The sequence below is a fragment of the Mytilus trossulus genome, chromosome 12 (assembly GCF_036588685.1).
Source record: "Mytilus trossulus isolate FHL-02 chromosome 12, PNRI_Mtr1.1.1.hap1, whole genome shotgun sequence".
NCBI lineage: Eukaryota > Metazoa > Mollusca > Bivalvia > Mytilida > Mytilidae > Mytilus > Mytilus trossulus.
Window position 1 is genome coordinate 48,490,295 of NC_086384.1, and position 13,810 is coordinate 48,504,104.

General features: G+C 32.4%; 1 protein-coding gene across 3 annotated transcripts; it reads right to left on the reverse strand.

Annotated features, from left to right (window-relative positions):
* Window positions 1-3,651: 3,651 nt before the first annotated feature.
* On the reverse strand, window positions 3,652-12,095 carry LOC134692739 (basic phospholipase A2 PA-12C-like). 3 transcript variants are annotated; one of them, XM_063553247.1, is made up of 5 exons: window positions 11,962-12,095; window positions 9,243-9,306; window positions 7,596-7,734; window positions 5,249-5,364; window positions 3,652-4,333 (listed from the first exon to the last, which is right to left on the reverse strand). In XM_063553247.1, exons 1-5 carry the CDS (start codon window positions 11,962-11,964, stop codon window positions 4,143-4,145), a joined length of 513 nt encoding a protein of 170 aa, XP_063409317.1. In that variant the 5' UTR covers window positions 11,965-12,095; the 3' UTR covers window positions 3,652-4,142. The 3 variants fall into 3 exon arrangements, with proteins under 3 accessions (XP_063409317.1, XP_063409318.1, XP_063409319.1); XM_063553248.1 differs by lacking the exon at window positions 11,962-12,095 and adding an exon at window positions 10,660-10,867; XM_063553249.1 differs by lacking the exon at window positions 11,962-12,095 and adding an exon at window positions 10,734-10,851.
* Between the last annotated feature and the right edge of the window lie 1,715 nt (window positions 12,096-13,810).

Here is a 13,810-nt window from a genome sequence, read left to right on the forward strand (position 1 = left end):
TGAATTGTATTTTAAGCTCCGACGGCATCAATTGAGGATTTGATGGTCGCAAATTAAGTTTACTGGCGACGCGTTAGCGGAGACAGTAAACGGGTATTTGCGACCATCAAATCCAAAATTGATGCCGTCGGAGCTTCAAATACAATATTGTCATCTCCATTCTAATGAAACTGACAGAAAACAATGTTAAAACATGTATTTAAAATCTGCCATATGCCGTCTGCGCTTGCGCGTACGTCCCATAACATCAATTGTCAATTGATGCCATGTAAGAAAGTGACGTTATCCAATCAAAATGAACCTTACAAACGTTGTTGCATTATAATGATAATTCGCTGCATTATATATACAAGACACCTCTGAAGTCAGCCTGTGATAGTGGGATATTCTCGCTGTGTTGAAGACCCATTGGTGGCCTTCGGCTGTTTTTACTCTTTGGTTGGGTTGTTGTCTCTTTGATACATTTACCATTTTCATTCAGTGTTTCACATTTTCAAATTTTAAAAGGCATTGTCAAAATGTCCTGTTTTTACACTATATATAGCTAAAATGTTAGCTAACTAAAGAGTTATAGTCACTGTAATGATTTTTTAAGAAAATTAAGTCTCAGTATCGTTATCTCTGTTCATTTCTACGGTGGAAACCTTTTTTTCATGTGACATTCCCTTTATATGTCCTTTTTAGCTCACCTGGCCTGAATGTCCAAGTGAGCTTTTCTCATCACTTGGCGTCCGTCGTCCGTCGTCGTCCGTCGTCGTCGTCGTCGTCCGTCGTCGTTAACTTTTACAAAAATCTTCTCCTCTGAAACTAGTGGGCCAAATTAAACCAAACTTGGCCACAATCATCAATGGGTATCTAGTTTAAAAAATGTGTGGCGTGACCCGCCAAACCAATCAAAATGGCCGCCATGTCTAAAAATAGATCATAGGGGTAAAATACAGTTTTTGGCTTATAACTCAAAAACCAAAGCATTTAGAGCAAATCTGACCAGGGGTAAAATTATTTATCAGGTCAAGATCTATCTGACCTGAAATTTTTAGATGAATCGGACAACTTGTTGTTGGGTTGCTGCCCCTGAATTGGTAATTTCAGGGAAATTTTGCTTTTTTGGGTTATTATCTTGAATATTATTATAGATAGAGATAAACTGTAAACAGCAATAATGTTCAGCAAAGTAAGATTTACAAATAAGTCAACATGACCAAAATGGTCAAATGACCCCTTAAGGAGTTATTGCCCTTTAAAGTCAATTTGTAACCATTTTTCGTAAATTTTATATATCTTTTCAAAAATCTTCTCCTCTGAAACTACTTGGCCAAATTAATCCAAACTGGCCACAATCTTCTTTTGGGTATCCAGTTTAAAAAATGTGTGGCTTGATCTGCCAAACCAACCAAGATGACCTCCATGGCTAAAAATAGAACATAGGGGTAAAACGCAGTTTTTGGCTTATAACTCAAAAATCAAAGAATTTAGAGCAAATCTGACACAGAGTAAAATTGTTCATCAGGTCTAGATCTATCTGCCCTGAAATTTTCAGATGAATCAGAGAACCTGTTGTTGGGTTGCTGCACCTGAATTGGTAATTTTAAAGAAATTTTGCTGTTTTTGGTTATTATCTTGAATATTATTATAGATAGAGATAAACTGTAAACAGCAATAATGTTCAGCAAAGTAAGATTTACAAATAAGTCAACATGACCGAAATAGTCAGTTGACCCTTTTAGGAAGTATTGCCCTTTAAAGTCAATGTTTAACCATTTTTCGTAAATTTTAAATATCTTTTACAAAAATCATCTCCTCTGAGGCTCTGACACTGCTGGGCCAAATTAATCTAAACTTAGCCACAATCATCTCTGGGGTATCTAGTTTCAAAAATATGTGGCGTAACCTGCCAAACCAACCAAGATGGCCGCCATGTCTAAAAATAGAACATAGGGGTGAAATGCAGCTTTTGGCTAATAACTAAAAAAAACAAAGCATTTAGAGCAAATCTGACATGGGGGTAAAATTGTTTATCAGGTCAAGATCGATCTGCCCTGAAATTTTCAGATGAATTAGAGAACCTGTTGTTGGGTTGCTGTCCCTGAATTGGTAATTTTAACGAAATTTTGCTGTTTTTGGTTATTATCTTGAATATTATTATAGATAGAGATAAACTGTAAACAGCAATAATGTTCAGCAAAGTAAGATTTACAAATAAGTCAACATGACCAAAATGGTCAATTGACCCCCTAAGAAGTTATCGTCCTTTATAGTCAATTTTTCACAATTAAATTTGTAAATTTTTACTATCGGTAACATTTTCCACAGAAACTACTGGGCCAAGTTCATTAAATATAGTGATAATTGTAAGCAGCAAGAATGTTCAGTAAAGTAAGATGTAAAAACATATCACCATCACCAAAACACAATTTTGTCATGAATCCATCTGCTTCCTTTGTTTAATATTCACATAGACCAAGGTGAGCGACACAGGCTCTTTATAGCCTCTAGTTTTGTCTGTTGACAAAAGGATTGCATAGCATTCAGATGCACAATCCGTTTTAACAGATACATGTATATAACATGTATTGCTGTTACTATTCTGATTTAAACTTAAGTTTTTTTAAAAGAGATAAGGTCGTGCTTCTCTCTGTTTATGCTGTTGTTTTACTAAATCCATGCATTTGGATGTTGGATGTGTAATGATTGATATTTTTAGTCTTAAATACATTTTATCATCGCTATTTTGTGCATTCCTTTGATTTTTTTTGTGATGATTTTTCATAATTCATAAAACTCGCTTGAGATGGAAAATTATCGCTAGAAACTAAAGAGGCGCGTGGCGTTGATAATGAAATTTACATGAAATTGACAACGTCGTCATTCTAAGTTAAATAGCGATAAACAGATTAGCATTTGTCATCTCAACTCATTGCATTTCTCGCTTTCGCCGTCCCGGCTCAAGCTTTTCGTGTGTAGTGTTTAAATATCAAATATGTTTTAATGCGCTAATCTGTATATGTATGTCCTATGGCAAGAATTAATTTGTCATTCATTAGTTGTCGTTTGATATTTATCACATTTGTTTTCGGATAAATTTTGTGTACAAGATAAACTAGTTTTCTCATTTGAATTGTTTTACATTTGCATTTTTAGACACTCTTTGTAACTCACTGATGAGTAGTTGTGTTATTGGCTATCATACCACATTTTCTTGTTTTTATAATGAGTGTCCACACACTTCAAGGACCGTAGTTTACGCTTTGTTTACCAATATTTTCTTCTTAGTATACAGATTTATTTGTATGATGAATAAAAAAAAATCTTTGGTGGTGACCGATGCAGATGTAAACGTAAGGAAATAATTATGTATTTATGCATTTGTTCAATATAGTCTCTTTCTTTTTAATTCACACATGCATAGTTTTCTCGTTTGAGTTGTTTTACATTGTCGTTTCGGGGCCTTTTATAGCTGACTATGAAGTATGGGCTTTGCTCATTGTTGAAGGCCGTACGGTGACCTATAGTTGTTAATTTCTGTGTCATTTTGGTCTTTTCTGGAGAGTTGTTTCATTGGCAATCATTCCACATCTTTTTTTTATATGTACAATATTAGAACTTAGTAACCAGATAAGAAATCGACAGTTTATAAACAGACAAATAAAAATACATATATATATAGAGTAATAGTTTATTCCTCAAGAATCTGTATCAAAGTTTAAGAAATACAAATTACATTAACGAACTCTACTGAATTTTATCATTTATACTGTCTGAAGGTGCACCAAAATACCGTACCCACCCCCACCCCCATCCCCATAGAATGAAATTGTAGAAAAAAAGTGCAATTCATTTGAAGATGTTACTATTAAAGTTCTATGCAATATGGGCTTTGCGCATTGTTGAAGGTCACACACTGACTTACAGCTGTTAATTTCTGTGTCATTTTGCGGACAGATGTCTCATTGGCAATCATACCACATCTTTTTTATGTCAAGAGAGTCGATGAAATTTCCATGATATTCCAAAACCTATGTCCTGAATGAAAGCCAATATCCAGCGTAGTAGTCAGCATCATTTGAGAGAAGATCTTCATCTACAGATTCGTGTGCTATCATACCACCGTCTTTTCCGCGCACATTTAAATTGACCCTAAATTACATTTGACCTTTTTTGTCCGCACTTTTACATTTTAATCCTTTGTCCAGTTTGTAGTTTTCATTATGATAAGGATTTTTGTATAAACATTCCACTAGAGCTTTATCACAGTCACAGATACGTCTTGGACAATTATCATTCCGCTTGAATAAAATGGCGTTGCTTTTACTTTTGACGTTTTGCGCTTGATCTGTTGAAAAAAAAAATCTCATATAAATTGCATTGTCTAAGTGAGTAAATTAGAATATCAGACAGCAAGAAAGGCATTCCAGAATTAATGTTACTTTAAAACCCCCTTTTATTGCTTCCTTAAATTACAGCAACTATAGTTGAGCGTTTTCTATGAGACAGTGTTGCAGTATTGTATCTATTGGAAAATAGACAAAAAATGACCGAAGCTTTAATTAATTCAAAATTTCATGTGCATAGCTTACAATTGTAGGTACAGGTCCAAAAACAAATGTAATTGCCAACTTGAAGGATGGTGCAAGAAACTACGAACATCTGTCTACAACTGTTGACATGACTAGTCGTTTTAAACAAGTATTGAAATCTTTCATATAGTCAGAGACGAAATACATTAATACCTTAATTTTAAAAGTGTTTTTTCCAATGGACATGACGTAATAGAGGTTTGAAGTTACCTGGCTGCATACAAGTTAAAAGGTGACTACATCAAAACAATTGCAATTGGTTGTACATTGTTCATGTATTACGCATACATTTTACTTGTATTTAACACAAATGTACTACTGTACAGTACTACATTTAAGTAGTTGAATGCCAAATGTGTACTGTACCTCTAGAAGATTTTGTTTTCATAATTTTTATTACAATAAGGGTATATGTCAGGTGCATTTCTTTTTAATTTCATAACTTGCTCTGTGTTGAAGGCCGTACATTGAGCTATAATGGTTTACTTTTATAAATTGTTATTTGGATGGAGAGTTGTCTCATTGGCACTCACACCACATCTTCCTTTAACTGTCTATTTGTTGTGTTATTCAATATTCATTACAATGTTTAGCCAAAAGAGAAAATTATCGACAGTCTTCTGCTTTGAAACACAGATGAGTATGTTAATCAACAGAATCATGGCACGTACCAAGACAATCAACGGTTTTATCCTGGATTTTCCATGCGTAGTGGTTCCATTTTGGTGAGCAGTCCGTAAGGTCAGTTGTTACTTGACCGTAGCAGTCATCATGCTGTTGACAACATCTAAAATATAATTAGAGTTTTATCGAGGTTGTTCGCTACTTTGTTTCAAAACCACAAGCTTTTAATAAATTTTTAAAGACTGTTATACGTTGAAAGGTACTAAAAAGGCAGAAAAAAATAAGGGTCTGTGTCGACCATGTGTTTGATTTTTAGATATATGTGATTTACAATTTGGCGGGAGGTGATTCTCTTCAGAATTTTCTTATATACCTAAGTCCTTTTTTCTTTCAAAAAGCAAAAAAAATAAAATAACAAGGAATTATCTAAGATTTCAAATGTCTTTTTAAACAATATTTCATAAAATTAAGAAAAGAAAAGTAGGGGTTAGCGGCCACTTTTTTATTGGTACGACATGGATAAAACAATTAAGACGGAATTCAAAATATCTGACAAAAATTAAAACACAAAGTGAAGCAACTTTTTGTTACGTTCAAGTATTGAGTACTGGTGAATAGTTGTAAAATTAACAAAAAGATCTCGGCTTATATCTTTTATTCAACGGGTAACTTTAGCGCAATATGTAAAAAGGATCTGTTGCCCTTATAGAACATGAATTCATACTCTATTTTTTACTAGTACCTAAATGAAGGCTTGTATTTTTTTAGTAGTTGGGTTTATTAAAAAGAAGATGTGGTATGATTGCCAATGAGACAACTATCCACAAAAGACCAAAATGACACAAACATGAACAATTATAAGTCACCGTACGGTCTTCAACAATGAGAAAAGCCCATATCGCATATAGTCAGCTATAAAAGGCCCCGATAAGACAATGTAAAACAATTCAAACGAGAAAACTAACGGCCTCATTTATGTAAAAAAAATGAACGAAAAACAAATATGTAACACATAAACAAACGACAACCACTGAATTACAGGTTCCTGACTTGGGACAGGCACATACATAAATAATGTGGCGAGGTTAAACATGTTAGCGGGATCCCAACCCTCCCCCTAACCTGGGACAGTGGTATAACGGTACAACACAAGAACGAACTATAAAAATCAGTTGAAAAAGGCTTAACTCATCAGATAGACAAAAAATACAAGTGGACGTGGACGGGTAATTATACATCCCGACACAAACAGACACAATGAACAGATCTGAGAGTACTCGCAGTTATCTGACAGCTAGTTCGAAGCCATTAACAACCGTAATAAAAAAAATCATGCATCAAGACTAAGCAATTGATCAGTACACATCCAACATACAATGGATTTAGTGTAAAAACGTCATAAACAGCCAGAGAAAAGCATGACCTTGTGCAATGCCAAGTAACAGGGTTTACTCTTATTGCTATGAACTACATGTAACATAGAAAATATGGAAAAAATATATACAATTAAAAATCCTGTGAGAAAAAAAATATTATAAGACATCATGGTTTACCATGTTTACTTTAAGAATCGTGTAGATTCAAAGATTTCTGTCATCTACTCAAAAAGAAATTCACAATAACATTGAATCGAAATTAATTGATACAAATATTAACAGGTGTTTGTTACAACTTATTTAAACACGTATTTATTTGTCAATAGCATGTTTTGTAGGTGTTAAAAGTTATTTTGTATGCAACCAATGGTCTTAATGTAAATTGAATTTTAATATGAACAAAACCGCTGAGCATACAAAAAACGTGTAAAGAGTTGTTTAATAAATCATTATCTAAAGCAATACGCTTGTAAACGATAGTGAAGTATTCCCTGATCTCAACTATTTTAAAATTGACAAAATTATTATATATCTTCAAATAAAAAAAACAGTTTTAGATTTCATCTACCGGAAAATTCTTTATTCTATTGAATTCGCCATGAATATGCATGAGATATTGTCACTGTTTTCTTAATCAAACTTAATCTGAGAAATCAGTCTCATCAACATAGATATTCTATAATAATTTAACTTTTCCCGATTACTCCGTAACTCAAATTTTCCATAACATTCAACCCTATTTTGGAGAATCAGTTACTCATATATTCCATGATAATCTACCCTTTTGAAGAATCAGTCAATCATATATGCCATGATAATTTACCATTTTCCGATTAATCAGTTACTTAAATATTCCACAACAATTAACCCTTTTCCGGGTACTCAGTACCTCAATTATTCCACAACAGTCAACCCTATTCTGAGATAGCTGTTGCTCCGATATTCCAGTTACTCAAATATATATATTCAAGTTACTATATTCCGGATCTTCATTCAATATTCAAAATTCACTACTCACCTATCATCTTTATCTACAGGGGTGCCACTTCCGCCCCATCCACAGTAACATCCATAGCCATTAAAATTGAGTGGATCTCTTCCTGTGGCATCTACTATCATCTCGGCTAGCTGGAACAAATCTCGTTTCACTCGCAGACCTAAAAACAATTGAAATTTTTATTCCTGAGTCATTTCGCAACCTGATTTTAGTTTCTCTTGAAGGATATATCGCTAAGAAACATAAGAAAAGAGAAAAAGTATTCTTGAAGTTAAATGTTGCTTTTAATATTTTTCGTGCAAAACACATTTAACCAATCCAAGCATATATGATGACCTTGTATGAAACGAAAAAAACAACAGATTTAGATTGTTTGATTGATTCGTGTTTATATAACGCCCATTTCAACATGTTCTTACTATTTCGGGCGGAGGAAGCCGGAGGAAGCCGGAGAGAACCACCGAACCATCGAAACTGCTAAGTCGATATTAGATTAATGCTGTCATTCATTACTACTTTTGAAGAACACATGAACCCCAATCTCTTATTTATTTAACATTACACGCCTCTAGCTTCTTTCTTATACTAGATGTAAAAAGATAATGTGGTATGATACCAATTATACAAAATTATCAACCAAATAACCAAGGACAAATAATTTATAGCAATTAAAATCAGGTTACCTTGAACGTACACGTCCTTCCACAATCATGTCTGCAGTTCTTACAAAAAGAGTGGGACAAAAAAAATGTTAAACAATTCAACAATTCAAATGATATTGATGATAAAACAAATAAAAATTTACGAAAATCTTTGACAGAATGCAACCGACAAGCTTAAGTTGACCAAAGACACATGTTACTGAAATCAAGGATCTTGCAGTTCTAAAAGGTAGTTCAAAGCCCAATTCCACAATTAATAAACAAATCACGTTTTAATTATGCCAAATAGTCCAGTCATTTCCATGATCGACTCTACCTCTCGCAAATACTGTAGACATCGTAGGGCAGTAGAATATCACGGTTTAAAATTATATTCGGGTTATGTTGATAAAATATTCGGAAAACCTTCAATGACTGTGAGAAAAGACGTCATAAACATCGTCTTGATAAAAACCTTGACCACAATATACTGCCAATATTAATATCGACAGACGGCACGAACATTAAAGTGTTAATAAGTGGATAGCAATACGTTTCTCTTCTATTATTATTAGTTACATAGTGTGTAAGTGACCTAATACGGTATTTATGGGGTCAGTGAAATGCATATGGGGTGAGAGCGAAGCTCGAATCCCCATATGGAATTTACTGACCCCATATATACCGTATTATGTCACTAGCACACTATGTAACTAATTTATCCTACCGACTATCTTAACGTGTGAAATTCAGACAAGTGATCTACCATGGCAAAATGAGCAAGTCTTCAATGCTGTTAGCATTAAGAAACTACTTTCATTGATCCTGCAAACACAGATGCCGGCAATAACAACTTGTTAGATTTAAATGCGTTTTATGAATATATTTTAATCCTATTCATCAATTTCCTCGTCTGTTCAAACCTTTAAAAGAATACTGCGATACTGAGATCCTTGTTAATATACTTTTAGTCTCTATGAAAATGTTTTAAAATGTCTACAAAACAATAAAAAATTAACTTAGTTACCTTCCGCTAAACCAAGAATGAAAACAAACAGCGCTACCTGGACAGTCATCATGATTTTCCAAACCTAAAAGTGAAAGAAATGTATTATATACATAGTTTAAGTAACTACTGGTTACATCTTTAATATGCGTTTTTCATTGTATCTGTATTGAACATTTATATGGGGAAATAAAACATGTATTCAAATTAATTGACATCATATGAAGCAAGGCATTCAATATTAATGTTTTACAGAACAATATCGATATTAGAATATCTCAAGTTAAAACATCGAACACTTAATAAAATTTAAGGGGTCGTACGAGTCTCTTTATTAAAATTTTTTTTTTTCAATTACTTTATTGATGTTTTTAGAAAAGTTATGAAATCAAAATCCTTGTCAATGCTGCAAACCCAATGTGGTCGTCTGCAGAGACTCAACATGTCGGTCGTTTCTAATTTTTCGTAGGAGACAATTTATAAGGTAACATGTTCGGTTCATGTTCAAAGATTTTATGAGCATAGCATTTATGAGCAGGGGGTTTGTGTTGTTTATTTTTTAGTTTTCTATGTAGTGTCATGTGTACTATTGTTTGTCTGTTTGTCCTTTTCATTTTAAGCCATGACGTTGTCAGTTTATTTTCGATTTATTAGTTTCACTGTCCCTCTGGTATCTTTCGTCCCTATTTTAGACAATAAGTTAACTAGATAATCAAATTATGAAATAAATTATCTTTAAAAGAACCAAATGCAAAATATAAACTTTGGTATGTGCCTGTTCCATGTCTGTAATTCAGTGATTGTAGTTTGTTTTTGTGTATCATATTTATATTTTGTTTATACAAAAATAAGGCCTCTTGTTTTCTCTTTTGAATTGTTTAACATATGTAATAACGGAAACTTTGCTAGCTTGCCATGTTGAATGGTGTTTGTTCATTTTTAAAGGCCATAGTTTCTATGTCAAATGTTTTATGGAGTAGAGTTATCTCATTGACAATATACCAGATCTTCTTATAGTTTTAAAAGTATATAGGACTATGATGTATGCCCCCATACTCTGAAGTTTCACTTAATGTATAATGAATGGTCTGTTTTTTTTGGTGCAACGTTGTCATTGCCAATCAGATGATTATTGAATATGATTTAAAAATGTTCTATTGATGGAATAGAAAGGAGATGGTAGAAAGCATACAAACGGATTTTAGCCAATTTCCTCTATTATCATTCAATACGGAAACTTACAAATATTTCAGTTGAAAACGTAAATAAAATAATAATATAATACACTAAATATTTTTTGGTTTTGATTTGGAATGTCAATTTTTCTTCACATTTTTTTTAAAGAAAAACTTAAAAAGTTCCATATCTGTGAATTCTTGTACAGTTTAAAAACATTTTGTAACAAAGGAATCTGCTATGAAAATTAATAAATACATACACAAAGAAGTATAGTTGTAGGCCTATAGACGAATATACACAAATGTGCAGATTAATTTTAATATTCAGTCTTACTACATCAGTTTAATCCGCAGGTTTAATCCTACACATTTGTATACACGTTCAAATTGAAACTTTAAGTCATCTTAAAATTCAACGTCCTTGTTGGTTCAAATATATGTACACGTAATAGTTTGAATGGAAAATAATAATTAACAAGGAAACTACTAATTAGTCATCGAGTTTCGTTTCTAAAAAAAAAATTCGCGTTTTACAATCCGTGTCCGTGTGATAACAACTACTTTAAAGTACTTATATAATTGGTTATTGTGTGCATGTAACATTAATGAAGACAATTTACATTTTTAATTAATAAATTCTCAATAATAATTTTTTCACGTATATAATGGCAACCTTTTCACCATTAATTATGTATGGGGTCAGTTAATTATAATAATAAGTCAGTATAAATATATACATTCAAACGTCTGAACTAAACAATATGTGCAAGTTTATAAGAATTATTATCAAATGCCTAGAATCCCCTGGGTTATCGCTACATGTCTCTATTTTACATTTGTATTGAAAATTTATACTATGTTTATTTATTTATATATGAGTCTGCACCAGCATTGTACTTTGGTAATGAGAATAAAGATATATATAACATAAAGCAATGTATATATCATGATCGGACAGAAATTGAACAAATATGTGTAACCAGAAGCTAAATAAGAAAAGGAAAGAAATAAAATTTCACATAAAAATTGACAGGTTAATGTATGTATACATGTACAAAATACAAGGGATTTTGATATCAACTGTAATTATTCGAAAACAGATCAAGCATAATTATTATAAATGAAATGTTATTCATTAACAAATACTGTATAATCAAGGTTGGGATAGAGAGGGTACTAAACTTAATTTGTAATATATTATGTATCCAACAAATATAACATTTTTCCCATGTTTATAGTCATTGATTTTTAAGGTCAATATTGTCATTTCTTCGTTATGTATTTAATCTAACCACAATTCAAAATATCAATTTGAATACTTTTTTTCTAAAAAAATATACCGATAAAATTGCAGAAAACCAATAAGTGTGCATTCATTTTTTTTAAAGTAGAACATGTGTGCATTGATCAGAACGGCCACCATTTAACTATTCGAATTGTTTTGATACATGATATTACAAAAAATAAATTTTTAATACAAGTTCTTAGTCCTCTTTTCCAAATGAAAAATTAAATACTATTATTATTTATTTATTATTTAACAATATCAATAATAAACTTACCATTATTTTGACCTTTACTGGTTTTTACCGGGGCATTTTCAGTCAATCACTTCCTGTTCGCTAAGGCTCTTATGACAACTTACAACAAACAAAAACCATTCAAACGTGAATCGCTACCTGGTCAACCCAACTATACAAAATGAAATATGACGAAAGAAAAGATGTCGTTCAAATGACGTATTACAATACTAAAAATGTCAAAAATTCAGAAAAAAGTCATTTTATTTTACAGGTAAAGTTAAACCTGCGTTTCAAAGTTTGTAATATATTCATGTAGTAAAAGTGAATCAATATTTGGGATTATTTTTAAATTCCGTGTGGGGTTCTCAGAATTTGTGTGCGTGTCTATATTTAAAAAATGATAAGCGAGCAACACTTAAGAATATGAGAACAAGGATAAATGGAATGCAGGGAATCACAATCAATACGACATTTATTCAAATAAATAGAAAGACAACCACATTGTGAAAAGAAAGATAGCAAGTTAACATTTTGAAAATCTTTGACTTTGTAAGAATTTCTCTATATATTTTCTCTTTTAAATAATAGACAAAACTTGCATTTTACCAAATGTTCTGTTTTAAACATCTTGGTTGGCGGGTTTAAACACATTTAGAGACCCCAATGGTGATTATGACCAAGTCTGATTAAATTTTATCCAGAAGTCGTAGAAGAGAAGATTTTTGTAAAATTTAACTGACGACGACGACAGAAGCTCTCTTGACCCTTTTTGAAACTGATCTATGAAAAAAAAAAATGATAGAAATATTATCATGACTTTTTTGTGGTCCACGGCACGCCGGGTGGAACCCCTCTTGACAAGTAAATTTAACGGCAATACAATCTATTGGTTAATGTCTTGAACGTGTCACAAGGACACAATTCAAAAGTAGTATATTCCATCAAACATATACGTTCACAAAATAAGCTAGCACACACAAGCGACATAAAATTAGCAAATACAATGTGCAAGACCATCTATGTAGTCTTGTCTGATAAAGCTAGTTAGAATCTGATCGATCATACCTTGAGGTAAGTAACGTGCCAGGGGACAGCACTCGTTAGCGTACTACGCAGTCGTGTCCCTTCTCTACATAATTCGCCATATATTTACTTAACTTTTATGTTATGAACGTGTAATATATTGTTTTAATTATATGAAATAGGTAACAGGTTCAACATGTTCAAGGCAAATTAGTATTACTATATACAAAACATCGATTATTAAACGAAGGTCGCCTTACAACGAAGCTGTTGCAGGGTTTTCTTGTTTTCCACTATATACATGTAGATCTATATATGTGATGTTAATGACATAGTATAGTCAGTTATAGAAGGCCCCGAAACAAAAATGTAAAACAATTCAAATGAAAAAACCATAACGGCCTTATTGATGTACAACAAAAAGAACGAACAACAACACAGCAACAACCATTAAAATACAGGCTTCTGAATTTGGACAGGTACATACATACAGAATGTGGCGGGGTTAAACATGTTAGCGGGATCCCAACCCTCCCCTAACACGAAACAGTCGTGTAACAGTACACCACAAGAAAGAACTTGAAATCAGTTGAAAAAAACTTTTATCATCAGATGGATGCAAAAACATGTAGTACTCGCGCAGATCTGTACTTAGTGTCTTGTTGTTGTTGGGATGTATAAGTACCCGTTCACGTCCACATTATTTTTGTTATATGTTCACATATTGGTTTACATCTATAATTTTAACAGAGTTTTTTTTTCTTTTTCTAAATCAAGTAAATTAAAATGATGTAAAAAAAAAGTCTAATTAAATTCTCTAATTAGTATTCTTCAGTAGAGTCTATGTATTCTGGATATATACAGT

What these genes read in the sequence shown, in the direction of transcription:
- LOC134692739 (XM_063553247.1), bottom strand. An exon ending in CATTCTTGGTTTAGCGGAAG is followed by an intron (nt 7,735 to 9,242) that starts GTAACTAAGTTA and finishes AATTGTTTTTAG; the next exon opens with GTCTGCGAGTGAAACGAGAT. An exon ending in TAAAACCGTTGATTGTCTTG is followed by an intron (nt 4,334 to 5,248) that starts GTACGTGCCATG and finishes TTTTTTCAACAG; the next exon opens with ATCAAGCGCAAAACGTCAAA.